This window comes from Clarias gariepinus, chromosome 15 (genome assembly GCF_024256425.1).
Source record: "Clarias gariepinus isolate MV-2021 ecotype Netherlands chromosome 15, CGAR_prim_01v2, whole genome shotgun sequence".
Lineage (NCBI taxonomy): Eukaryota > Metazoa > Chordata > Actinopteri > Siluriformes > Clariidae > Clarias > Clarias gariepinus.
The window spans coordinates 29,203,687-29,230,204 of record NC_071114.1 but is presented as its reverse complement, the minus strand read 5'-3'; the positions used below and the strand labels follow the sequence as shown (position 1 = coordinate 29,230,204).

The 26,518-nt window shown below is 44.7% G+C and overlaps 1 protein-coding gene across 3 annotated transcripts in view; it reads left to right on the top strand.

Moving 5' to 3' along the window:
• The window catches only part of zfhx3b (zinc finger homeobox 3b), a 159,674-nt gene that overhangs the window by 55,701 nt on the left and 77,455 nt on the right, over nucleotides 1–26,518 (top strand). For 2 of the 3 annotated variants that reach the window (XM_053513907.1, XM_053513905.1), the window contains exons 2-3: nucleotides 2,263–5,353; nucleotides 7,878–8,374. In XM_053513907.1, coding sequence (XP_053369882.1) covers nucleotides 2,299–5,353; nucleotides 7,878–8,374 — 3,552 coding nt within the window. In that variant the 5' untranslated portion in view covers nucleotides 2,263–2,298. The remainder of the gene's footprint in view (nucleotides 1–2,262; nucleotides 5,354–7,877; nucleotides 8,375–26,518) is intronic. The other variant, XM_053513906.1, reaches the window with a different exon arrangement.

Sequence of the window (26,518 nt, the reverse complement as noted above, 5' to 3'; positions counted from 1 at the left end):
TGGACCGTGTAGATGATGGATGTAGATTTGGGTCGGTTCATCCGTTAGATAGATCTGGATGTGGAGCCGCAATAGAGAAATGAATCAGATTAGTAAGATGGTCGGACGGTTGGAAATATTCAAAATGGTCGACAGTGATGGTGGATTGTGTGATCTGGTGTTTACCGAGCGAATGTTTATTATTTATTATATTAATTCTGTTTAAGATAGATTATCTAGTTATTGGTAAAGTGAAATTTAATATATGGATATGTTAAATATGTCCAATATATTTAAATATATTTCCATATCGAATATTCCATACATCCTACCAATAAGTAGATGATTCGTCTTTAACAGAATACATACAGAATATATAATAATGACGATTTAAGTCGGAAAAAAAACAGAATATCATGCGCGCATATTATGCATATCTGCTGGACTGTGGTGGTGGGGGGTTTGAACGTGGTGGTGGGTGACAAAGGGGAGTACATTTACATCAGATATTCATGAAGAGGGAGTCAGACATTATTAATCTCCCTACCCAAGCACTGTGTTATTTAATATATAAGGGCAGGATGTGTGTGTGATTTGGGGGGGGCGGGGGGGTTAGGTGGCCTCAGACACAGTGTCTGATCAGCGTCGAAATTTGCATCCCTAAGTAAATAAGTAAATAAATCAAGTGCATGCAGCAAATGTGCTAATCAGGCAGGACACGGCGGTTAGCATGCTGCCGGGAAGGTTTGCTCATGTAATATTCAGCATAGGAGGGTGAAAGGGCATGCCGGATTTATTGGTTTCAGTCTGGTTGCCCCCTTTAATCAATGCTGCCTCTATCCCTTTAATAAAATTATTAGCTCAGCACTATCTCTCGCCATCGTTTCATGTCCCCGGCCCACTCTAAATTGCGGCCTGTGGCTCTTGAGCCTCTCTCGTGCTCCGGGCAAACCCAAGCCCCCTGAGTGTGCAGCTCCCATTTGTTACGGAAGACGTGAAGGATTGCTGGAGTGTTTAAACCAGCATATTGCACACCAGATCTAAACACAGTTGCATCTGGAGTTTCGGGCCAGCCGAGGTCACCAGTTAGTTTTTATTGGCCTTGGACCACTTTTTTTTTTTTTTTTTACATTTACATAGACTGTTATAGAAATAAATACCAGGAAATATATGCCGTCCATGTCATTAAGTCAGTTCCTCTTAGTGTGCGTGTTTTTGCAATTCTTCTTAACCTTGTAAACTAACGGATAGAAGTTTCTGAATTCAAATTGGGAAGTTGCATTTATAAGTTGTGGTTTACTTCTTTTACATTTTAGTTTACACACTTTTACTATATTGTTGTTTTTATGGAGAACTTTGACTCTCTAGCTAAAGTTAGCTTAGCCTATAGCCCTATGAAAAATCAAGGGATTCTACAGTATTACTATATACGTATATTATTATTATTATTATTTTAATTAATGTTAACGAGTAGACTTTTTTAACATAGCCTATGAATATTGTTAACTTAAATAAATAAACCCATATTCTCTTATAACCTAGGTGCATGTGGGTTTTATTCATTCATTTATTTATTTATTTATTTTTGTCTCAGAGTTTAGGCTTCAAGAGCTAATAATGGTCAATTAATCAATTTGCGTTCTCTGCTGTGGAGGTTCTTCCCCATACTGGCTGATAAATCTTAGCTCACTCTCTATGGGTGTGGGAGATGGATCATGTGCTGATGGCTGGTTTTACTGTGTCTAATTAGCAGCACAATGGAGCTTCTTTATCCATTAAGTTATTTTGTTACTGTTTCTCAGACTGAGCGTTAATTAAAACCGGATGTATGTGGGAATCTGGAACATGGTAGACTCTGAGTGTTGTTTGGAAGATGAAGATAAAAGATGGTAACTTGCTGATATGACAGGAAGAGCCATTTGAGCTGGCTTATTAATGCATGTCTGAGGTATTGTATTTAAGTACCTAATCTACCGTAATGAGCACTCTGTCATTTTTCCACTATTAGATCTTGCGCTTTTGTCTCTCGTCTAATGCACTATATGTCAAGCCTGTTCACAGCTCTATACATAGCATTTTCAGTTGATCTCTGAAGTCTTTTTGTAACTAAATGTCACTGAATGTTTAGTATTAAAAAGCTGGAACTTGGCTTGATTACGAACAGTGTAATTGAAGCATGAAATCAGTAATTTATTTTGTTCTCTGCTTTTATATAGGTTTATAGTTTTCCTTAATGCAGCTGTTTTTCTAACCATATCTCTCACCTTTGTGTTTTTCATTCAGGCCTGGATGCGATGAACGCCTCATGTAGGCATCAGCATGGAAAGCTGTGAGTCTCCCGTGGTTTCTGGGACAGACGATGGGCTCAGCTCTTCAGCCACCTCCCAGCAGCCTCAGCAGCATCCTCCTCAACCCTGGAACGATCGCCCTAGCGCACAGGTCACTCCCAGCAACCACCCCCCTTCCTTGGATCCCCTGTCTCTCTCAGCTCAGCTTCAAAACCCCAGCACGACTCGTGAGGTTCTGAGAGAGCAGAAGCAACAACAGCAAACACGGACCCTGTCCCAGGCTACCGGTGACAGCTCCACCAGCAGCCAACTGCACCCCAGACGAGAGGAGTTAGAGGAGGAGCAGGAGGCTGGGAGCTGCGGAGAGGACGACGAAGACTTGGATGACTTGGACGATATGGAGATCGACAACTGTTTTCCGAGTTTGCAGCCCTTCCCCGGCATACCTATAGCTCCAGTAGGAGGGGGCATGCCCACTCTTATGCGGCAGCAGCCCATCCAGCGAAGGGAAGTTATGGAAAGTGGGAGTGAAGAAGGAGATGAAGATGAGGAAGAAGAGAGCAGTGATGTGGAAAACCTAGCTGGGGAAATTGTCTACCAGCCTGATGGCTCAGCTTACATTGTGGAAAGCCTAAGCCAGCTGATCCAAAGTGATGGGGGCATGGCATCTAGCTTGCTTCCCTCGAGTTTTCTCTCTGGTGGTGGTAAACCAGGGGAACCCCCTGGAACCTCCTCATCAGTGTACCCTCAGATCATCAACACGTTCCACATAGCCTCATCGTTTGGAAAGTGGTTTGGCTCCTCAGACCAAGGTTATCCCAATACCTCAACCCTGGCAGGCCACAGCCCTGTACTGCACAGTTTCCGCGTTTTTGACGTGCGGCACAAAAGCAACAAGGATTATCTGAACAGCGATGGGTCTGCCAAGAAGTCTTGTGTATCCAAAGATGTTCCCAACAATGTGGATTTCTCTAAATTTGATGGGTTAGCCCTTTATGGTAAAGGCAAGCCCATTCTTATGTGTTTCCTCTGCAAACTGTCCTTTGGTTATGCTCGCTCCTTTGCCACACATGCTGTCCATGATCATCGCATGACCTTGTGTGAGGATGAGCGAAGACTTTTAGGACACAAGCATGCGTCTGCCATTATACAGGGCATCGGTAAAGACAAAGAGCCCCTAATTAGCTTCCTGGAACCAAAAAACAAGAGCTCTCCTCCGCCACCCAACCTTGTGCCCATGAACTCAGGCCAGAGCTTCTTTGGCACATTCAGTGGAGTGCATTTAGAGGCGGGGAGCAATAGTGGAGGAGGTGACGGCCTCCTCAGCAAAGACACTGATTCCGGTCTCCAGCAACAAGCCCTACTCACCCTGGGAGGCCTTGGAAGTCCCAAGGCACCATGTCTTACCTCATCCCCAGGTTCTGCCAAAGACTCCATTACCCTGCCCAAGGTTCAGGGAGGGAGAACAGAGGGGCCTGTGGGAAAAGAGGGGACTCAGAGAAGGGGGGGTGGGGATATGGAGCCCTGTGAAAGCAAAACTCTAATTCATGGTGAGGAGGTGGCCTCTGAGGATGAGGAGGAACTTCTTTTAGAAGAAGAGGACGATGAAGTGGAGGACGATAGCACTGCGGTGGCCTGTGGTAGCAGTAGCAGCAGTGGTGGTGGACTCATCGGGAAACCAGCTGTCTCAAACCAAAGTATTTCCAAATCTCCTTTATTAATGCCTAGTAGCGCTCTTCAGCCTTCTGTCTGTTCCTCTGCAGCCAGCCCCACACTAAACAGCAAAGTCCCAGCTTCCATGTGCTCTTCTTCTGTCAGGGGATCAGAAGAGGGAATGGCTGTAGATGGAGGAGGAAGGGCTTCAGAGCTCCCACTGAGCTTTAACTGCCAGGGGCCCTCTGTCCCCATGGCATTGGCAGCAGCCACCAGAAGAGGAGGTGAGGAGGATGGAGCTGCATGCTCCTCAGCAGGTACTTCCTCCCCTCTAGCCTCCAACCCCGCCGCTGATGAAAGTGCCAATCAAGATAGTGCCACAGCTCCTGAACCAAATGAATGCCTGGCAGAGGGAGATGATGACAGTGGTATCCACCTGCACCACCTCCACCACCATCACCACCACACACATCCTTCACCACACTCCCACCCCAACTCCCAGCATGCAGGAACCTGCGACATTACTGGGGTGAGTGAGTGCACCCAGAACCATGGGGCTGGGGGCAGTGGAGGAAATGGGGTTGAGTGCCCTAAATGTGACACTGTACTGGGCTCGTCACGCTCCCTGGGTGGTCATATGACGATGATGCATTCGCGCAACTCTTGCAAGACACTGAAGTGTCCTAAGTGCAACTGGCATTACAAGTACCAACAGACCCTGGAGGCCCACATGAAGGAGAAGCACCCAGACTCGGGAAACTCCTGCGTGTACTGCAGCAGTGGACAGAGCCATCCACGTCTGGCTAGGGGTGAGAGCTACACCTGTGGCTACAAGCCCTTCCGTTGTGAGGTCTGCAATTACTCTACCACCACAAAGGGCAACCTCAGCATCCACATGCAGTCGGATAAGCACCTCAACAACATGCAGACCCTACAGAATGGAGGTTCCATCCCTACTGCCAGTGAGCAGGTGTTTGGGCATACTCCTGGTGGCGTGGTCTCTGTTCCCTCAGCCACCCAGGCCAGCAGTCACCACCCAAGCCACCACCACCATCCACCACAGTCGTCTACGCACATAGCCGGGCCTTGTGGAGCTCCTTCGCCCACCAAGCCCAAGAGCAAACCCACTTGGCGCTGCGAGGTCTGCGACTACGAGACCAACGTAGCTCGCAACCTAAGGATTCACATGACTAGTGAGAAGCACATGCACAACATGATGCTGCTTCAGCAGAATGTCACCCAGATGCAACATGGCCGTCTGGGCTTGGGGGCCATGCACTCGCCCTCTGAGGCAGAGCTTTACCAGTACTACCTGACCCAAAACATGAGCCTGCCTCCAGGCCTGAAGATGGATCCTACTGCAGCTGACGCCCAATTCTTGTTAGGAGGATTCCACCTGGATCCTAATATGGCTTCCTTGGCCCCTGCACTAGGTGAGTTGTATAGCTCTTATTTTTATAGACTTCTGTGAATGATTTTTTTTTGTTTGCTCTTTGTATAATTAAAAAAAAAAAAGGTACTTTGAAACAATCTGATTGGAAAAATAGAAAGTTCAAATATATGCACTTATTAGTACTTATAGAATAATCGTCAAAACAAATGGCCGTGAAAAAAAATGACTGAAAAATCCTAGAGAGGCCACTCGGCCTAAAGTAAAAATGAATCCTCGCTAACCCATGCTGTGAAGAAGTGCATTCTTTGTCTGTGAAAGCTTGCCTTGAAAGAGAGAGCTATTTTCTATGTGGGACATGTTACTGAATTGGCATACACTATGATGCAAGCAAAAAAGGAAATCCTTCACTATGTTGCTTTCCTGAAAGAACAGGATGTCACCGTAACTCAAGAGCAGTGAGCGGTTTCTAGCACGCAAAGCTAGAGGAGACACTACTCCAGTCCGGACCCTTTGTATAGCTTTGCATGAAGGCCGATGCTTTAAAGCAGGTATTCCAGGCACCAGACGGTATTATTACCGCGTTTAGGTGTGAAGGAAAAGGATACTGTATCTCCGAGAGTTGATATATATTTCATACGAACACCCACGGAACCAGAAAAGTAGGCGGAGAAAACAAATATCTTCCTCACATATAAGCCTCGACTTGCTAGTAGCGTCCATTGTGTTTGTCGGGTCACTGTTGCTGGGAAATCCCCCCATATACACACACACACAAAACAGACACATACACACACACACACACACGTTTAAAAGGCACTATGAATGGGTAAGACAGGCAGCTCTGCAGCTTGGCCCACACTACTTCCCTGTGCACGTCAGCATTTTTTCTCCTTCTTCCCAAACCGTTGCCGTCCTAACTGACCCGACTCACCTCCTTTCCCTCCTTACTTGTAACTGCAGCTATAAATTTTATTTCTGTAAAAGAAATAAAGGAAAATCGGTTATGCAGCGGTAAAGCGGAGGCTTGGTGTGCCAGCTGCAACCTCAAAGTCTGCACAGACATGTCAATTTAATTTTCTCCTTCGTATACTCTTTCTCCTACTTATGAATTACATCATGTTCGAGAAAATCACAGCATTTTTTTTTTTTTATTATATATTTTTTGTATATATGTATTACGACAGAAGGTTGCAGTTTTCATCTTTATATCTTTTTTGTCATTTTGCTTTGGCCCCTAAGGGATGACAAATCATAATATCGGATAATCTTGCTGTGCCTTCTTGTTGTCTTTTATATCTTTTATCCTTAGAACCTAAGGTTAAAGAGATAGAGATAGAGAGAGAGAGAGAGAGAAAGAAAATATGAGTCAGTGCAGTCTCCTAAATTAACCTCAAAATGAAATTTATCAACACGTTGTCCTGCCAACTTAAGAAGAAACAGTCATGATCTTGGAACATTTTTATTGCACAAATCAGATACAAAAGATATTATTATAAGGAATGATTCATACTCAGGAGGCTATTTAAAGATGGAATTGTTTACCAAATGTAATTAACAATGAATCAAGAAAAGCAAGGGACAGGAGAGAAACGGGGAAGTCGGGATTAAGGAATCAGGTGAGACCGATTTCTGCACCCCGAGTGGTGGATCTGTGAATGGATTTGGAGGGTTTAGCACAAAAGTGCAGGTAATAGAGGACATCAGAGAAAAATGCTGCATACTGCAGCGATAAATAAAAAAAAGGCTGCTGGGATTAATGTAGTGTAAAGCCAGGTGGGGTCAGCCAGTGTGCTCTGTGTGTGCAGTGATAGATTAAAGATCAGTGAGCAAAGGTAGAAACATGCAAACTGCTCCTGATGTGTCCTCTTGTCATTTTTTTCCCTAAACAATGTGTCTTCTTCCACACCAACTGTGAATACTTGCTCATGATGGTTGCCCTGCTCTTGCTCTTTCCTTTTCCCTTCCTACACCTCATATATTCAGTCAAGAGCTTCATTCCAAAAAAGTGATTCAGAGTTGAAAATGCACTTTTTAAGTATATTAGGATTCCTCAAACTATTCCTTGAATAGATCTGATTTACAGTAAAGCAGGCTAAGGGAATTCATTACCTCTCCCTTAATGAAAGAAAAAAACTTTTTCTCTTCTTTTTTAGTTTTTTTCTTTAACTCTGAATTCATAGCCTTTGGAAATGCTGGGCTGGGAAAATCCAAACAAGCTTTTGACAGAAATCTATAACTATACTTGGTCCTTGCCTTGCTTTCTTTTTGCCTTCCTTCTCTCATGTTAAATGAAAGAAAGGGATGTTTTTTTGTTTGTATTTTGTTTAGAAATGAAGTGTGTAAAAATTCACATGCACATGAGCCTCTAGAGGACTGCAAAGCAAATCAACTTCGACAATATGGACAAACTTGGCTGTGTGTAGAATAGCTGAGCGTTGTTTTCGTTGTTTTTCCCAAGACAAACTGAAATGTACAGTACAGCTTAAAGTGTACAGTATACAGTATGTCTTTGTAAAACAAACAAAAAAAATTAACAGTGCGGTCTTTCTATCCTGCGTCTTTAGTAGGAGGGGACATTCCCATGGACGTACGCCTGGGTGGAGGGCAGCTGGTATCTGAGGAGCTGATGACCCTCGGAGAGAGCCTGTCGCAGACCACTGACCCATCACTGAAGCTCTTTCAGTGTGCCGTGTGCAACCGGTTCACCACCGACAACCTGGACATGCTGGGCTTGCACATGGGCGCTGAGCGCTCTCTGCCAGAGGACGAGTGGAAGGCTGTGGTTGGTGACTCGCACCAGTGTAAGCTGTGCCGCTACACCACACAGCTGAAGGCCAACTTCCAGCTGCACTGCAAGACTGACAAGCATGTACAGAAGTACCAGCTGGTAGCCCACATTAAGGAGGGCGGCAAGGGTAACGAGTGGCGCCTAAAGTGCGTGGCTATTGGGAACCCGGTTCACCTCAAGTGCAACGCCTGCGACTACTACACCAACAGCCTGGAGAAGCTGCGCATGCACACTGTCAATTCCCGCCACGAGGCCAGCCTCAAGCTCTACAAGGTGAGTGATTCTTTCAGTAGTCATCCATCATGCACCAGTCCCCCCCCCCCCTCCTCCCCTGTATTCCCTCACTGTACACTGACTTCTTGTGGCTGTGGGCGAGGTGGCCATGTTGTATTACGAAGCTTAGACAGTGGAGACAGTAGCAGCAGGTGTCGTTAGAAGCAGAAGGACATGGCAGGTCAGCAGGGTGGGAAAGAGGACACAGGGGTGAAATTGGCGGTGGAGAGGATGAAGAAGTGTGAAGTGAGCGAGGAGAGAGAGAGAAGGGTTCGGTGCTAATACTCCTTGGAGCGGGAAAGGCAGGATCGTTCTCGACAGCTGTATTGATTTTCTCCAGAGTTGGAGCTTCACCTTCTCCTCTAATCATTCCATAATAGCCAATGGATGAACACTCTCTGAAGAAATGGCTATAAATCTAACAGGCCTGAATCCACTTAGGCACCTATCCTGTGTGTCTGCAGCCTAGGCTCTCAGCGTGGTTAACCCAAACTGGCATAGTAGTGTGCAGGGACTTCTCTCTTTTTTTTTTATCCTTTCCCTTTTTATCTGTCCCTCTTCCACAACCGTTTCTCACAGACTTAAACAGATCCTCGGTTACTCCCCCAAACATTCTCGGAGATATTTACATACGGTCGCTCCCTCTGAGATCATGATGCACTCTGCCCTCTCTGCCTTATTCTGCCTTTTTTATTTACACAAAGACTCCTTTTTTTAAAGTGTTACGCTCTTGGAAAGTAAATGACCAAAAACAAACATTACACATTATCAGGTTTTATTCATTTATCTTTTCCAAGAGCATAACACTTTGTACAAAGTGTCACTGCACCAGAACAACTTCTGCCCAAAAGCATTTGCAAAAACAGATTGTCTTTTATGGCAGGCTTTAATCACATTAGAAAGCCGTGGTAAAAGAGAATAATTCGGGAATAACAGCCAACACTCCATCTGCTCCGTCAGAGAGCTGCGGGTTCTTTATGAATGGGTTCCTTCCAGTCCGCTGATGGCTTTATTGCAGGCTTCCTGTCTACGAGCTCTCTACAGCACAACAATATCCAGCATGCTAACGGAGAGAAATTGTTTCCACGCACCCCATTAAGGGCGAAGGTGTGAGATGGTGCTCCCAGGTCGGTCATAACCCTGGCCCATGGGGATTGTGCTTGCCTGCAGTGCTGAGAAAGCAACTTCACTGACCGTCAAAGGCAGGGCCTAGCTTACAGGACCTTCAGGAAGGCTGTCCGACCGCTTTACCCTGTTCAGGCCCGGACATGTAGAGTCGGGATATTTACAAATTCCACAACAACTCAAATATGTAACATGAGCCGCACGACTAGCCTGTGGAGGCAGTCTCATTTTGCTCCAGGCACGATTTCTGACCTAGCGAACCAGGTTAAGCTTGCCTTCAGCACCTGGCTATGCAAATTACAACCTGCTCGGTATGTTTGGAAACGGCGTTAATCTTCACTCAAGTGCTCGCGTAATTACGTTTCCAAAATCGTTTTCGAATGATCTCTGTCTCATCTCCTCTGAATGCAACTTGATATGTTAAGCCTAGTTTGGTTTAATTGGAGCCATAGAGATGTTCCACTTGTACAGCTTTAAGGTACTCAAACAGTTCCTTAATCCAGAGTACTCCTGGGATACACACAAAAAAAAAACAAGCTGTAGGGAGCAAACAGAGCAACGTCCAAAAAAACTCGCCTGCTAATAGGGACAAGTTGTTTTAGCACTTCATGACCTATGAGTAGGTATTCCTTTTTAAATAATAAGTGCATGACTTTGTTTGGTTGCTGCTCCGCAGCATCACAGACTTCATGTCCCATTGGCTTTATGGCGATAGTGGTACGCCCGAGCATGATGTTTCCCTGGCAGAAACGTCTGGGTTCTGGTTTGTGAGGAGGGAAAGAATGAAACCTGATTCTAAAAAGCAAAAAAAGTTTAATATTTTTGGACTTTTTAAAAAAGGAACATAAATCAAGTCAGCATAAACAGGCCGTTAGATGTGGGAGATCTTTGGGACACTTCACCCAAATCAAACTGGTTCGCATTAAACAGTCCCTTTGTGTGCACGGCTCCGTATAAATTGGAGCCTGTAATTACTGGAATTAAAAAGGAAGGTTTAAACTGAGGGCTAAGCTGGATGGGATAATTTGAGAGAGTCTGTGGTATGCAGCCCATATTAGGCCTTTCTAAAAATACGCCTCCTACCAAACTCACAACCTTAAGAATTGTTGACGCCAATAAATCTTGAACAGGCGTTTCGACCCGAGCGTTTGCTGGGTCTCCGGCAGAGAAGATTATACGGTCAAAGCGTCTTTGAGAATCTGAAGTACACTTATATTTAAGGAAATCCACTTAAGTAATTAGTGGACCAATTATTACCGCAATTAATCGAAGCAATTAGTAATAGCTTAAATACCTTTAGTTTTTTTTTTTATAACTCATGCTGTGGTTAGTTTGTTCTTGCTTGCAGAAGTACTGCAGATAAAATCAACTGGTGAAAGCAACCGGTGTTTTGAGACACGCGAAAGGAAAAAAGTAGTAAACTCAAGGAATACCCGAATGCACTCGATTGAGTAATCGGTTATGTACTAGATCATGTAAATTAGGGAGCTTTACTGGAGTTAGACATGAGTCTGGACAACTCCAGACAACCTGGGTGTAGCCGGGGCCAGGCGTGAGCTTCCAGTCAGACCTTTCAGGGGAGCAGGAGGAGCACAGGGGGTTAGCTGGCTACCTTCCTCGTCTCGGGGGCCAGTGCTATCTGCAGTAATTGAGATTGATTGGATGTTATTTTTCCTCTTGCAAATGTAGTCCATTAGCTTGGCACATGCATAATCAGTTTAGGCCGCAGTTAACTGAATGTAATCATGGTCCTCGGTGTCTGCTCGCACAAAATCCACTCCAGATGCCTCTTGGCCGTGGAAAGAGAGGAAGAAAGTGCCGTCACTATCACATAGGGAATCTTTACCCAAGAAACCCCTCCTCGATCACTACCTCCCCTCCCTGGTGTCTTTTTTTTTTCCTTTTTCCCCTTGGTCTCGCTCTATTAAATGCACAAAGATCTACACAAACTCACATGTGCACACAAGCACACATTCAGCCACTACCGCTGGCTCCGACTTGTGCAAATAGATCACGTTCTGTCATACATGGGCTCTGCTAATACGGTCCGGCCCACCGAATCCAGCCACAGTGGAGTGTCGGAGTCGTTTTTTTTTTTTTTTTTTTTTCTCTGGACTGGCTTCCGTCTTCTTATTTTCCCCTCCAGTGCAATCCAACTGGAGCAGCTCAGCAGCGTAGAGGGGAACAACGTCCACGCTCGGCGGAGAACAGAGGAAAAACACGGTCAAACAAAAACAGGCAAGGGAACGGATTAACTGCGGCCACGGTGAGGAAACGTATTAACGTGGCTCTCGGTAACGTCTCGACCCTGCCGTTAGTCTGACTCGAGATATTTCTTATATGTCGAGGAGAGAAAAGAGACACACCCCGACTATACGAGCTAACCCTCCGGACATCAGTCAGGAGCGGAGAAGGAGAGGAGGGGAGGGGGGGGGGTGTAGGGGTCGGGGTGGAGGAGGGTGTAGGAGGGCAGGCGTCAGGTCTGAGAGCGATAGAACGAGGCAGAGAGACGTTTAGACGGAGATACTCTCCTAATTATCATGGCTAGCCTGTGATTGTTCAGTAATAGTGCTCAGTGGGCAAAAAAGGTTGCTCCTCTTCCAGGAAGAGCCGAGCTCTGATTTACTGGTAGTACAGCGCTAATAAAGCACTTGCACTGTGTCCACACCGCCACCACTCAGACATCCTGCTCAACCCCCCCAACACACACACACACATATACACCTCCTCCTTTTTCTCTAACCACCTTGTTCAGCACAGATGCATTTTCCCATGAAATGATAATATAAATGATAAGCATAATATTAAAAGTTTTCCTCTCTATAAATGTATGCATGGATGCTATGTAGGCTCGCTGAAACAGCGTTTAAGTACATGACAAGAGCTCCACCGGCGTGCCCCGTGACCCTTTACCTCTGATCACCTCTGAACCTCATCTGCCTGGAGGACGCTGAACTCTTGCTTTACAATAAACCGAAGGGAGAACAGGCTTTTTCTGTGAAAGCAGGCCCGGGGATTGGCCAGAGAAGCCTCCAGTCACTGATAGAGTGGGTGTGGATAAGCTCGGCGTTGGTCCGTAGCAGAAAGGGAGGGCTCGAGGCTGCATATCTCTGGCAGTCTGGTGCAATTTCACAACTTTGTGGCTCCCACGTTGGAAAAGGCCAGCCGGCGACCCGTGGCTGCTCAGCTGCTCAGAGCCCTGCTGATGGTTAGCAGTGCATCTGTCCTTCTGTGTGTGTGTGTGTGCATGTGTGTGGACCAGCAGCCAGCCAGCCAGGCACACTCAGGTTTTCCCGTTAAGCCATCTGTTTGTCAGGATTGCAAAAGTAAGCCCAAAGAGAGGTGTACAGAGATGCTTTAAGGCTAAATCGCGTCGTGATTATTTTTTCAGGTAGAACGTCGCCATGCGTTATTTCATGACCTGCGTAATTAACACAGGATGAAAAGCTTGCGGTTCGAAAGTTGAACTGTGAGTCAGGTGACGTAAACGTGTGTATTTTTCCTGCTTGTCTGAATGAAAGTGTCTCACCCTTTTCTCCCCGAAAATTAATAAACAAGACAGCTACCCGTCACACACCACAAAACCGGACCAGCTCGGCTGGGTGGTCCTGCGCTACGCTCTACTTAAGGTTAAATATCTTTAATCCAACAAGCCTGAAAAACTAAACATTCTCCACTGCCAAATCTTCCCTCGACGTTTTTTTTTCTCCGTCTCCGTCTCTGACTCTCCTGCTTCCTTTCCCCTTCCTTCCCTCTTCCATCTATCTTTCATCGTGTCTTCCTCGTGGCTTGCTACAGAGTTGTTTACACACCGACTAATTTATTCGCTCGACGGTAGATCTGCGTTTCATCAAACACCTTATAAAGAATAAACAGAGGAACTGGTCTTAGTAAAAGTGAAGCAAACAAACAACGGCGTTTTTTTTTTTGTCAGTCGTCTCGATTTACCTTGTTGTCGTTTTTTTTTTTTTTAACCAGATGGTTCCTTTTTTTTTTTTTGAAACCAGAGTGACCACTGACAAATCACTCCACTTCTCCTTAGAGTCTGTATTTCTTTTCTTTAGCCTGTACGATTGCTCTGTGCTCCACAAACGCCTCCTCGTAAATGCCACGTTTAATCAGGTCTATTCTTTGATTTAGTGTTGCCTTTGCTCGTATTTGCCAGTCAAATTTTAAAGGCAAATTACAACAGAGGACTTGACTGAGCGGTAGAACGGAAATCCCGGGTCACTGCCCTATTGGTTGGGAGCTGGTCACCATGGAAACAGAGTCACCAGTTGGTAAATAACGTCGCTTTGAAGAGACGTGAAGAGAGGGAGACGGAGAGCGAGGGGAGGCCGCTAGCTCTCACTATCTCGTTGGCATCAATACATCAGCACCCAAGCAGGCAGATTAACGGTTTTTGAGTGGCCTGGGCCTCAGAGCTGTTCTGCTCATGGTGCTCGGTGAAGGGAAGAGGGGCAGAACATGTGTGTGTGTGTGTGTTTGGGGGGTTGAGTCCAGGGACTGATAAATCCAGGCCAGAAATTGAGGCCATAGACTCCATTCAGGTTTGTCTTCTTGACCCCGAGACTCATTTTTACGAGTTTATCACAACAGGATTGGTTTCAGGAGCTACACACACACACACTCACAGCCCATTCACATTTTGTCCGGACCTGTAAAATAACCTAAAGGCAGCAGCGATTTCCATGAAAAACATTAACACTGAAGACAAACAGGGTCCTGACTCGAACCAAGCGTCGGTATCGGGGTCGCCATGCCGAGACCGCCGGGGTCAAACTCGAACCTGGCTTGTGCTTTGGTGCGTGAGACCCGTGCGAACTCATAAAAGAAAACAAAAAACAAAAACAACAAAAAACGATATTGAAACCACAAAACGTTTTTACAAAATCTGGATTAAAGGACCCGTAGCGTAGCGACCGATCATGTTCCGTGTGCACCAGGGTACAGCATGCGTGGGCTTGCATCTCACACGGCTGAAACGCTGCTTACAATCGACTGAGTTTGATGTAAAAATAGATTCGGAATCACGTCGGGTGTTGGCCTTTTGTCTGCTTTGATGATTGACTCCAAATCCCAAAATGTAGCACTCAGTGTAGAGATCTGGGAAGAGAAAAGAAGAAACGCGAGAGGCATGTACGTTCTTGACGGAGATAAGTCTATGTGAGGTATTGCTAAATTTATTTCAGTCAAAAAAATTTATACACACTTCAGGAAATGAAAAATATTTTAATACTAAATTTATTGCTTTACATTATATATTGATATATATGATTATATTATGATGATACGATATTAATATTATTAATATTATATTAATATAATATACATCATGCAATTTTTTACAATTGTTCCAGATTTTAAAAATGCACCGCACAGTCCTTAAACCCATTTCCAGTAATATTAATGTTTCCTTTGCTTGATGCAGGTTAATAATTTTAACCAGATTTTTTTTTGGCCGTGAAGTGTATGTTAAGAAAATGAATATCTTTCGATTATTGCCATCGGAAACCTTGAAAAACACAATAAAAAAATGCTGGCCTGGTTAAAAATGTGAGTTTGATACCCCTGTTCTAGACGGATCTCACACTACGATCAGGGGGTTTCCTGAACGTCTTGTGCTCGACAGCAGCGAGAAGGAAAAGTCAAACTCAGCCTCCCCTGCTGAGCCGAACGCCCAGTGAAGCGTCTTATGTACAGCCTAATTGCTGTGCGCCGGAGTCCAGGGGTAGGACTGGGAGCTGTAAATCTATCAGCATTATGGGGGCAATGATCTCGCCAGATGTAGAGTGCAGATTTTCATCCCTTTGTAATTAAGCAGTTCAGCCTGGGGTGTCATATGGTTTTTATTGGGGCCCCCTTTGAAAAAATAATTTCGCACCTTGTTTTCTCATCAGGCGCTTTTAATCCTTATATAAAAAAGATAAAACAGAGAATTTAAAGAGATTTAAAGAAAAAAATCTAAAAGGCAGGAAGATCAATATCAGAGTTTTAAAAAAGGGCCCATAAGAACTTTTCAGAAACGGAGAGAGAGACAGGCGGAGATGAAGAAACGTTTCGTTATTGTCATTTTTTATGGCTCCGTGTGCCATCTCGACATTCTCGCTTCTCTTTCAGTCCACCTGCGTCGCACTTTATGCTTCTTAAGGTGACGAGCGAGCGAAGGGAGGAGCCGGAGTGAGGTTGAGGGACGAGCCGAGCTGTTTTTTCGAGGGCAAACATTTACCGCGACTTTATAGCCCGAGCGTTCTCCGGCTGTGGCTCCTCGTGCAGAAGTGCGAAGGAGGAAAACACACACTCTCGCACGCGGTGTCATAGGCTCGCTGGTGCTCTGATCCCCCCATGCAGCCAGCCCCTCCTGCTGATGTGGTGAACTCTGAGGTCAACCTCTTGGAGGTGCCTTTTTTTTTTTTATTGGTCGCAGCTGCCGAAATAAGTGGCAAAGCCTTTTCTTTTTGGTTCTGTTTTTTAAGCGGTTTCACACATTGGTGTTTTATGAAAGTTTTTTTTTTTTTTTTAAATGCTCATGTTGATTTATGAACGGTGGCTGCAAAAGATGCGACAGGAAGACAGTGGAGGAAGTCGTCAGGATGGAGGACTGACCCAGGCACTCATCCACCTTCTCCTCGTGATTTAGGCAGATTTGGATTCTTCGTACGAGCCGTGTGATCTCTGTCACTGCTTAGGAATGTCCTTAATTTATACGTCGCAGTTTGGACCGGTTTTAGTTCTGCTAATTTGATCCAGGACGCTGGTCTGGGCTACTGTACCAACAAAGGCTTGGGGAGGCTGTTTTTTTTCTTTCTTTCTTTTTTTTTTTCGCCACTCGAGTAGATTGCTATCCCTAGATCTTGTATGCAAATGATCATTCAGATGATTGTAATATTAAATTAAGCACTGAAAGAAGGGAGGGGAGAACCTTATTAATGAGTTATATGAAGCAGGCTTTATTAAATTTTTGTTGATGTTGCATGGGCAAGTGCTCTCTCTCTCTCTCTCTCTCTCTCTCTCTCTCTCTCTCTCTCGCTTTAAAGTGTATTAATTCAGCACCGCTGGGTCCCACCGGTTCCAGATCTCTATCCGCATAGCACATGCAGAACCAGACTTTTGTTCTGTCCTATTTCTGAACGGATCTCCAGTGTCCTGGCCCTTGCTTCCACGCAACAGTATCACTGATGAGTTATGAGGCTGGCTTTGGTCTCTTCAGCATCTCACACTGCAGGAGAATATTTCCCCTTTCTCTCTTTCAACAGGGAACTTGTTTCCCAGCTCGTAATATATCGAATAAATTACTAGAGAGTACGCAGTTCTTTCTGTAAATATAAAATACAGACCTTCCCTCTTGTTATTTCGATTCGCCACTTTTCTTCTTTGTTTTACTACCAGTGTAATCATTGGACATTTCAAGTGTTGCAACGTAAATATTTAAGTTTATAGGTTAATAAATGAAAGCAAGGAGCTATAAGGCTTTTAGGAATTAAATGAGTCTGTTTGTTTTTATACTCTGAGTACCATAAAGACTTCTTATGCATTTGTTTCACGCTATTTTAAAGACGGAGACGGAAAAGCAAATTCGCTGGAATTTTAATTCTTTTAAGTATCGAGCATACCAAATGGTTTTAAACCCACCCGATCACACTTTCGGCTGCGCAGATATCTGATAAAGTCATGGTTTCCATCGAATGGGACTCGCTGCCGGTTTTTGGAAGTGTGTCAAGCGCTTTCAAAGCTTGAAAATCCTCCTTGGCCTACTTGTGGCAGAGAATTCCCAATATTCAACTTAACTTTTAAATCATTAAACACGATGAAGCCGTCTCCACAAAGTCAGGGCTTTATGTACGAAAGTCAAATGCCATCTGCCATCTCCTATCAGAGGCAACAGCCATCAGAGCGGGGTTACGAAGGCAGAACAGGAAAAGCCATTAACTGCCAATCACTGCATCGATCGACAAGCCAGAACACCACTACCGTCCACCACCACCGCATAACCCGCCCCCCCCCACACACACACACACATATATACACACACCCTTTCCCTCTCTTTACTCCCTTATGCATGTTAACTTCCTTACATACTCCTTTATAAGGATTTGCCTGATGATGTCAGAGTCTCGAGATTAGAGTTTACTTCTTGAACTGCGATTTCGAATAGAGACTGTTTTGTCTGAAATCCTTCCACGCGTAGAGACCAGCTCCGGTGTACTCTAAATAAACTTTATGTAAACGTGGATGGTCCGTGTTCACATCGCTTCAACAGTTACTTTGTCAACTCAGTTCTTGTTTTCTCTAAGTTTCTAAAACTAATAGAGTGGTGAAGGACAAAGAAAAAGATCGCAATTGATCCCCCCCTCCTCCACTATTTTAAACTGCATCGTTAGGACCAAGGGGTCATTAAAAGAATATAAACCTACTTACTGGCTTAATAGAGACGCTGTATATCAGAACAAGATCAGGAGCGGAGGTCAGGGCTGGGGGGAGCAATTAAAGACGATGGATCTGCCCGAGGCCGGCCGTCCCATTGTGCACGGGGATAGCAAGGTGGGCAGAGAGGTAACAGAAGCCGATCCTTATCGGACGCGGGCCTTTTATTAATTTATCGAATCCCGGTTAGGACATCGCACTAAGCTTTGAGATATAGCAGGTTGTGTGACTAACTGTGGTTAACACACAGCTAGGATGTTCTGACCGTAGTTATTATTCCGGGATGAGCTACACATTGAGGTCCACTCCCCATGACTATGTTGCATGGTGATAAATGTGGCCTGTTGCCTTTTACTCCCAAGCCCCGATGCCATGGTGGCCTCATCGACTGGTTGGTGGGGGAGATACGGAGGATTAGAGGGAGCCGTAGCGGGAGAGAGGGGAGAAAAAGCCGGACGGAGATACAATCCAGACCAGACATTCATCCCCCGTCCAATATCTCTTGTCCAACTCGTAAATATTTGTGTGGCTGATTTATAAACAGCTCCGACTTAAGCCGAGATCAAAGCGAGCTATATCGGTTATAGAAAATCTTCTTGCCGCATTTCCCTACATGTTGTGCTTACGCCTATTAAAAACCGGGCCATATATTACGAGCCATATTGGCAGAGTGCTTCAGCTGTGGCTCTGAGTCTCTTAGGACACAGAGGAACAACTCTGATAGCTTAAACACTGAGCACTTATATACAGTTACGTAAGTGCTTTCGGACCTTCTGAAGACTCTGGATGTTATGCATGGATGTGATATGAAGGATCAGGAGCCAGCAAGTCGCGTTCAGGAAGATATCGCTGCACAGCTGCACCAAAGCCAGGCTAGGAATAGAAGTCTCGGAGAATGAAGACGCACTCGTTTTTTTTTTTTTTTTATCGCAAACCCTTTGTACTTTCTGCATTAGCAAAGCAAGTGTTTGGGTCTCTGGCAGCTGTCTCTGGTCTAGTCTAAGTACAAGAGACCAAGCTGGCAGATGCAAGGGATCCAGCTGAAATGCTGATCCATGTCGGAAACCCAGGACTACAGGGAGGCGGAAAAAAGAGCTCTGTACTCCTATAGATAGCGGCTTACTTTTGTATTAGAAAAAGCAACATAAACAAGGGATCCGTCACTAGTACTAAGAGTGACAGAACTGGGTGAGCTTGTGCTAAACATCTTGTTCTATCTCGATTATCATGTAAATGAATTTTTACAGTAGTTAGCTCCAACTGAGCGATCTGATTGCACAAGAAGCATTTTACGAGTCCTGATAACATCACGGTAACAGCGTCCCAGGATTTCTAAGAATCAGCTGCCTGCCAGTCACTTTCAGCAAAACAAACACATTTGATAACATTATGTCATCTTAAACAACACGCGGACTCCTTAAGAAGTGCTTGTAAGTCGTTCTTAATTGTCCTCGAACCACTTGTTGTTTTATGCGTGTCTTAGCTGAGCTACAAAACTAACTAGCTTCTTAAGCACGGCTGCATCCCAAATCCCACTCTAACCCCTGATTGGGCACTACGAAGTATGTGGAACAAAGGATAGTACACACTGTGTAGTCCACTAGCTTACCATTGAACCCTATTTGTGATTTAAAGCCAGAACCAGAACTCAGAAGTTAGCTAATATGCTAAAGCGGAATAAGTAAAATAAGATTCTCAAGAGTGCCCACCACCTCCATGGTGGTTTATTCTCTTCCCCTTTTGACTATATAATACCGGTAAGATTTTTAAAACCTCTTTCACCCCATTAATTAAACTACTGTAGCTATGATGCCTCCAGCGCTGGCTGTGCCTACGACTTCATCACAGCCGTGCTGATATTCAGCACAATAGCATGAGTGTAAAATTGCTTAAATATATTTAAAGGATTGTCTCATCTTTTAGTCTATGGTGCTGCAACGTCAGGGCATGTGTTCATTTATATGTCAGTATTTATAGCATAGTGCGTAGAGTTGCTGCCTTACAGCTCCATGATTTTTGGTTCAGATTTGACATCGGGTGACACTTTTGGAGTTTCCACTGGGCTGTTCAGTTTGTTTCTTCTAAATTGCCCTAGGTTGTGAATGTCCGATTCAGAGGATATTCCTACCTCATATCCAGCGCTCCTGGGACAGGCTCCAAATCCACCAAAGATTAATGAACTTATACTGACAAATTAGCTTTTTTTATGGACGAACTCTTTTAAGGTGACATCAGAAACCAAACCTACGGTTCCCTAGCTGTCTTAAATTTAAGCGATTTTTGAAACTTGCCCCAGGCCATAAGCATCAAGGTGAGCGTTCAATTCTGTCTGGCCAGGTCAGCAGGTGAGCGGCTCTCGGCAGGTAGACAGAGCAGAGCAGTTTGTTATGCGCCCGCTTCAAAGACCAAACGCCACCAGCTCCACCCTCCCCATCAGAGATCTGACGTGGACCAAGGCAGCCACAGCTTTGGTCTGGCAAGGGGTTACTGAATTATTACTGATGCTTTCGGGGTAACTGTCCGACCACAGGTCTGGAAAGAATTAATCATTTATTTGATTGTCTGCATGTGCTGATTAATCAATTTGAAGGAGATCTGTAGGATTAACTACCCTATTATTCCCCTGTAAGAACAGATAAGAGAAAGGCTTTAAAATATCATGTTCCATTTATCATTTATTTTTAGTCCCCTGCTGATGAGGGTGAAATAAAAACTGTGGAAGCTAAAGGGAACGGGTCGGGCTGAAGTGAAGTGGGAAAGAGAGGAGTGGAATGTGAAAGAGGGAGAAAAAGAGAGGATGGGCTTTAGATCTTTAAACCAGGATGAAGCAGAACATTTACGAGTACTTTAGAGAAGGTGCAGCATTTGTTAGGAAGATCATGATCAGGCTTTTGATTTGCTGAAATGATAACCAACAAGCAGAGACTGAGCAAGTGGAGACAACAGGAAGTGGGGGTAGGGACTTGACTGAGAGCTGAGAGAGAGAGAGAGAAAGCGATAGAGGTGACACCAGTAGATTCTTCTCGTTAGTCCCATCTCAGGTGAGTGAGTTTTTACCTGCTTGCGGCTCTGCATGATCGAACAATACTACTCGGGAGTTCCCGGGTGCCACGCCCTTGCCAGCTCTGCTCTATAAATTCACTATCCGCTGTCTGGTTAATGTGTTATGTCATGCGGTAATTCCTTTGATTCCGACATACCTCCGTTTGTAAATACATCCAGTTCTCAAAGAGCTGTGGTTACTTTTACAAGCATGGCGCCCCCGGCACTTGGAGAAGAAGACAGGGGCGAGAGAGCAAGAGAGAGAGAGAGACAGAGAGAATAAGAGAGGGCAAGAGTAAAAAGTAGGAGAGAGGAAACACAGGAGCTGGTTGCAAACCTTACATACTCATCCTGTGGTTTCTGTGCCAAACCTTTAGCCTCCCACAGAACTCTGAGCCGAACAAAGAGTGCTAGAAGCACACGCTGCCTCAATTACGTCCTTTTCAGCACATTCTGCTTATTCTTACACTTTCCTCTTTGTGTATTTCCTAGGGTTGTCGAATTGCACGTCATATTCCTTAAGCCGTTTATAGCTGTAGAACTTCCGTCAAACAAGTCAGCTCTTGTAATCGCATACGTTACATTATAGACACTATAAACATTCTTACCAGACTGGCTTCTTTTTTCCTTTTTAATTTTTACTGAAGTTAATATAACAAAAAACACAGTTTGCCAGTATGCTAGTGGGAAACTACGAATGTAGCGAGCAAGTACCCTCCTCCAGACGCTAACTAGGAAAGCTGAAAATAAGATGGCACAAATAACAAAGCGTGAACTTCTTGTTTTGTAATGTAAGAAAAAAACAATATACTGCGTACCCCTAATACTGAGACAGTAAAATTTCCTTTCATTCTTTAGAATTAACCTGCCAGGAAGCGAACTATGGAAGAACGCTTATGCATGTCCTGGCCTCTTTCTTTCTATCACTGCTTCATCAAGTGAGCTCACTACACCGTTCCCTTTTTAACAATTTAATATCAATCTTGTGAAAATGCGGCTTAATGCATTCTAATAAACAGCATGCTTCCCTTACATTAAAAGATGCACAAAGCTTTGCATTTCAGGCCATTGTCTCTGTGCTCAGTATTAAATGTCCTCAAATAGGCCCCAGCACCACGACCTCCACGGTGACACGGCAACTAATGGTGTGAGCCGGTTATTTTAGGAAGCTCTTGTGCTCAGCTAGCAGAGTTCGTTCTTTCAAAGGGGCCTGGAAAGGTTTTTTTTTTTTTTTTTTTCCAAGCACGCCGTGACTAAAGTAATGGATCTGCCTCCAATTAGCCTGTGCCGTGTTTGATTTTTGTGATGACGACCATATCTCAGCTGTAATTATGCCGCACTTGGAATGATGAGGGTTTAGGTTATTGATCCGCCATCGATCCCGCTGATCAATGAGCACTTTGTTTCTGTTTTTTTTTTTTTTTTCTGGAAAGCCGCGTACTGGTTGTGTTTTTAAGCGACTAATGAGCAGGCAGTGCAGATTGACTCTATAAAGCGGCGTGTTTGCCGACACGATGCGGGCCGCGAGGCGAGGGAGCGTGGAGCGAGATTGGGAGTCGGAGGGGTGAGCTTTGCCCAGAGAGATCCACTTTTTAACACAAGTGCACAAGCTCCACTGGGTATCAGCTAGAGACCTGAGCTTAGTAAAAAGAATCCATTTCAAATTCAAGTCTTGCTGAAGGGCAAAACAGGCGAGCCTTCAGGGCAAGTTTGTGTGTGTGTTTTTTTTCCTTCTTCTAAATACAGAATCCAGTCTTCTTTTCAAAATATAAATTTTGACTTATCGTATTATAGGCTAACTCTTAATTTTTTTGTTTGTATAATATCTGATTGAAAGGGCATGTGCTTCTGTATAAGAATGTAACATGCAAGTGATCTTAATCATTAATCACTAATTGATTAACTGGTGTTTAATGTTTCGCCCATTAAGAATAATTATTTTCAGTAATATTTGTTTTGCATAATGTTTCTCAGATGCCTATACCCTTGAAGAGGGTAATGGATGTCTCATTTTCGAAATTTTTAGACAAAATCAGTATTTTCTACATATGTCTTCCGACCCTGTTTGTTAGGCTCCTTATGTATCATTAAGGTCTGTCTCATTAGTTTAAGGTCTCACATAACTAATTTGTTGGGATTATGCCATAGAACTGGCTACAAAAAACTTAAACTTAGAAAAAAACTGGGATGGCAGTTTTAAAAGTCATTCTCTTAGCAACTTCCTTTTTTGTTTTGTTTTTTTATATTAGTAAGGCATGAGAACTGTTGCCCCAAAACAGTAAAAAACATTGCAGAAAATGTGCACTAACACTGGAGACTCCTTCTACAGTATGAATGTAAACCGCAACATACTGTAAAAATATCTCAATTTTGTGAATGAGCGTTTACTATGTTAGAAATGGTTACGTGTTACAGTGAATGCATTAATATATTTAAATTATAACCTGTATTCCTGTAATTTAGAGCTGTACTCTCTTATGAAACACCCGACCAATCAGAGTCACTATTTAAGCAGATGTGTGTGTGTGTGTGTGTGTGTGTGTGTGTGTGTGTTAAGGCTCCTTATTAGCGTCTTTGCTATATTATTTTTAGAAGTGGAAACTGTCAGTCTCTAAAACCCCTGACATACTACGTATTAACATGCGAACATGCAAATGCACTCATTTTATCCTGGCAGCATGTCCGCCCCCACCTCTCTGCCACCTCAGTGATCTACATGTTAACAAGCGGTGCACTCCAGGACCCTGTTGCCCTTCTGTTGGCACAGCGAAACTAATAAAAGGTGGGCTGGTTTAAGCCCAGTTTAAATATTTACGATGGCACAGAAACATGCTTCTGGCTTCTCGTTAGGAAGACAGGAGGAGAAAGGGGGTCGGGCCTGGCAAGTCGAAAGCTTCCTCGTCGGATACACAACGCATTTCAAGTTTAGTTCGGGCTTTGTGAATTTTATATAAATAAAAAAAAAAGAAGAAGAAGAAGAACAAGGAGGAACAGAATCCTCAGAACATTGCTAGATCACCCGCCTCATTGCCTAGCCTGAAGCAGCAACCAATTATGTGGTAATGAAATATTTACGCAACCAAACAGGGGAACGCCAGAGGTGAATGCGAGATAATACGCACCCAAGAAGGCCTCCTCTTCCTTTTTGCTTTAAATTCATCCTGACTGAGGATAAAGAGAGGGGTAAAAAAAAAAAAATAACCCTCTCCAAAAACCTAATTTCCCTTAGCACTAACTCTTCATGTAGGATCTATTAGCCCTGATGCTTCGACTTTGCTGACTCGGCGTGCAGGTTTGTGTCCTCCGGAGCAGATGTCATGTGTTTCGTCACAAAAGCAGCTCCCATGAGTAGTGCAGCTGAAGAGAGAGTGGGAGATGTTTGTTGTCAGAGACTAATGACATTTTTGGTAATGTTCCCTCGCTGAATTAAATTTTCCCTGGTCGTATTAATCATCATCAAAGTGCAGTTTGTCTTGAAGCCCCCCTCTCACGGCTACCGCACGCTCGTCAGTCCCTTTCGTCCTCCTCTTTCCCTGTGGCATTCCCAACCCCCTTTTGATCCCACAATGCCAAGCTGCAGTTGTCCCAGAGCCAAGTGACTGACTATGAGTAATATCCGACATTGTTAATTTGTTCGAATTAAACATCAGCCTGTTGCAAGTTTGAGTACACGTATGAGAAAACTGTGTTCGGTTATCTTTGCTAACGTCTCGGAAAAACTCCCTCTCACGACCTGAACTTGGCCTTTAAGGCTCTTATAAGTCTTGCGTCAATTCTCCATGAGAGTTTGACTTCTTTACTGATAAGCTGCTTGTCATAGCCATAACATTATGCGCTGTTTAATCAAAACCTCAGCTGACTTGACGAGTTCTCTGTGTTCTCCTAAAAACCACTGAGACATCTGTCGGGATCGGCGCTCCTCCTGCGACGGGACTGCTTCAGAGAGGCGTCTCCTTAATGCCCGGCGTTTACTCAGACAAATATAAAACGCTATTAAACACTCTGCGGGTATCCGACCGACTCTCGATTGATCGTGTCTGTCTCCTGTCTGCCTGCCATGAGGTATATGCTGCATTCCTTCGCTGTCCGGTTAATTACTCCCCAGCGTCTTCATCCCAAATGGAAGGTTGCGTTCGGAGGCAGGTTGAGGGAGGAGAAGCGGAGGGAGAAGCAGGTCCTGAACTGCCCTCTTAAACTTCCAGATGGCACGGGACGGCTGCAGATGTCTGCAGACGGTTGGAACAGCTGCATCCGCGGCGTCTGATGCTTCGGCACAGCTGTCGCCTCCTGCAGGCTAAGTTATTGAACTGCGGGGCTCTTTCGCTGTGGGGCTACATTCATAAAACCACCATGAGTCTAAGCTGTTAATTAGCCGCTCAGAGCGACGTCTAGCGAATTGTTTTCTTCCTGCACTTCCTGGGTTTCCCGGTCTGGTTTCAAAGTCACCTGAGGTTCCGCTCATTAAAAAGAGATGGCTGTGATTAGCGCTACGCATTATGCTTATTCAGATGCGCCTGATGAACGAGGGCACGGCATTGTTAGTCCTTACAAGCCCCCGTCTTCACAAACTCACACACCGATCTGTGAAGGTGTTGATCAGATGATCTAGAGTTATTGTTGAGAATCCTGAAGGCATTATTGGTGGAAGCATTACCTAGCCCTTGTTTTGCCCCGGTGTATGTGCGAAGGTAGTATTTAACTTCTTGTCACTACACCCTCCCCTTCGCTGCAAAACCTGTTACTCACGACACCCTGAGAAACGCACACAAACGACCCCGTACATAATGAACACGGGCCAAATGACTGCTGGCATTGATTGCCTTCTCTCTGCAATTATGTTCCTATTGTTTACTTTCCAGCAGCCTATTTATTCCAAAGGAATTCAATAATTATTGTTTTATTTAGTGCTAAAGTGAGGTAGAGTGGTACAGGCTGCTACAAGGAAGGAGGACGAACCGTCTTCGCTGTCTCTCTTCTATAGTCTCTTTTCATTTCCTCCCTCACCGCGTGTGCGTGCGATTACAGATAGCCATCTGACCGAAAACTGATCTATGACTGAGAAATTCCAAGAAAGAGGAATGAATCACGTCAACTTTTTCCTCACAGGTAAACAAGGCCCGGTGCGAACAAGGAGACAGCGTAACTAGATTGCGTGATGAGAGCTGAGGGGATACTGAGGGCTTATGAAAGGGAAGGGAGGTGAGAAAGCGGTAGGTATGTAGCTCGGGGGTGGGCGGGAACACGCCGTTCCCCCCGGCCGCAGCACTAGGTCTGGGCATGTCGCCGCTCCCGGTGGCTAATTTGAACCAGCCGCAGAGTTTGGCATCCAGTGCAAAGTGCTGCGGTCACAGCTTCTGCTCGTGCTAGAGAGGAAGAGTAAGGGAACAAAAAGAGGAACGTGCTGAACGTTCACTTTGAGATATGACACTGAGAGCTGCTTATTACTTGAATTACTGCCTATTATTCGAATGTTTTTGTCTCCGCGCGCTGACCTCATGGGCTAATCTTTCAGCCATGACATCACCAGGCCCTAACTTGACGGTTTCCATCAAA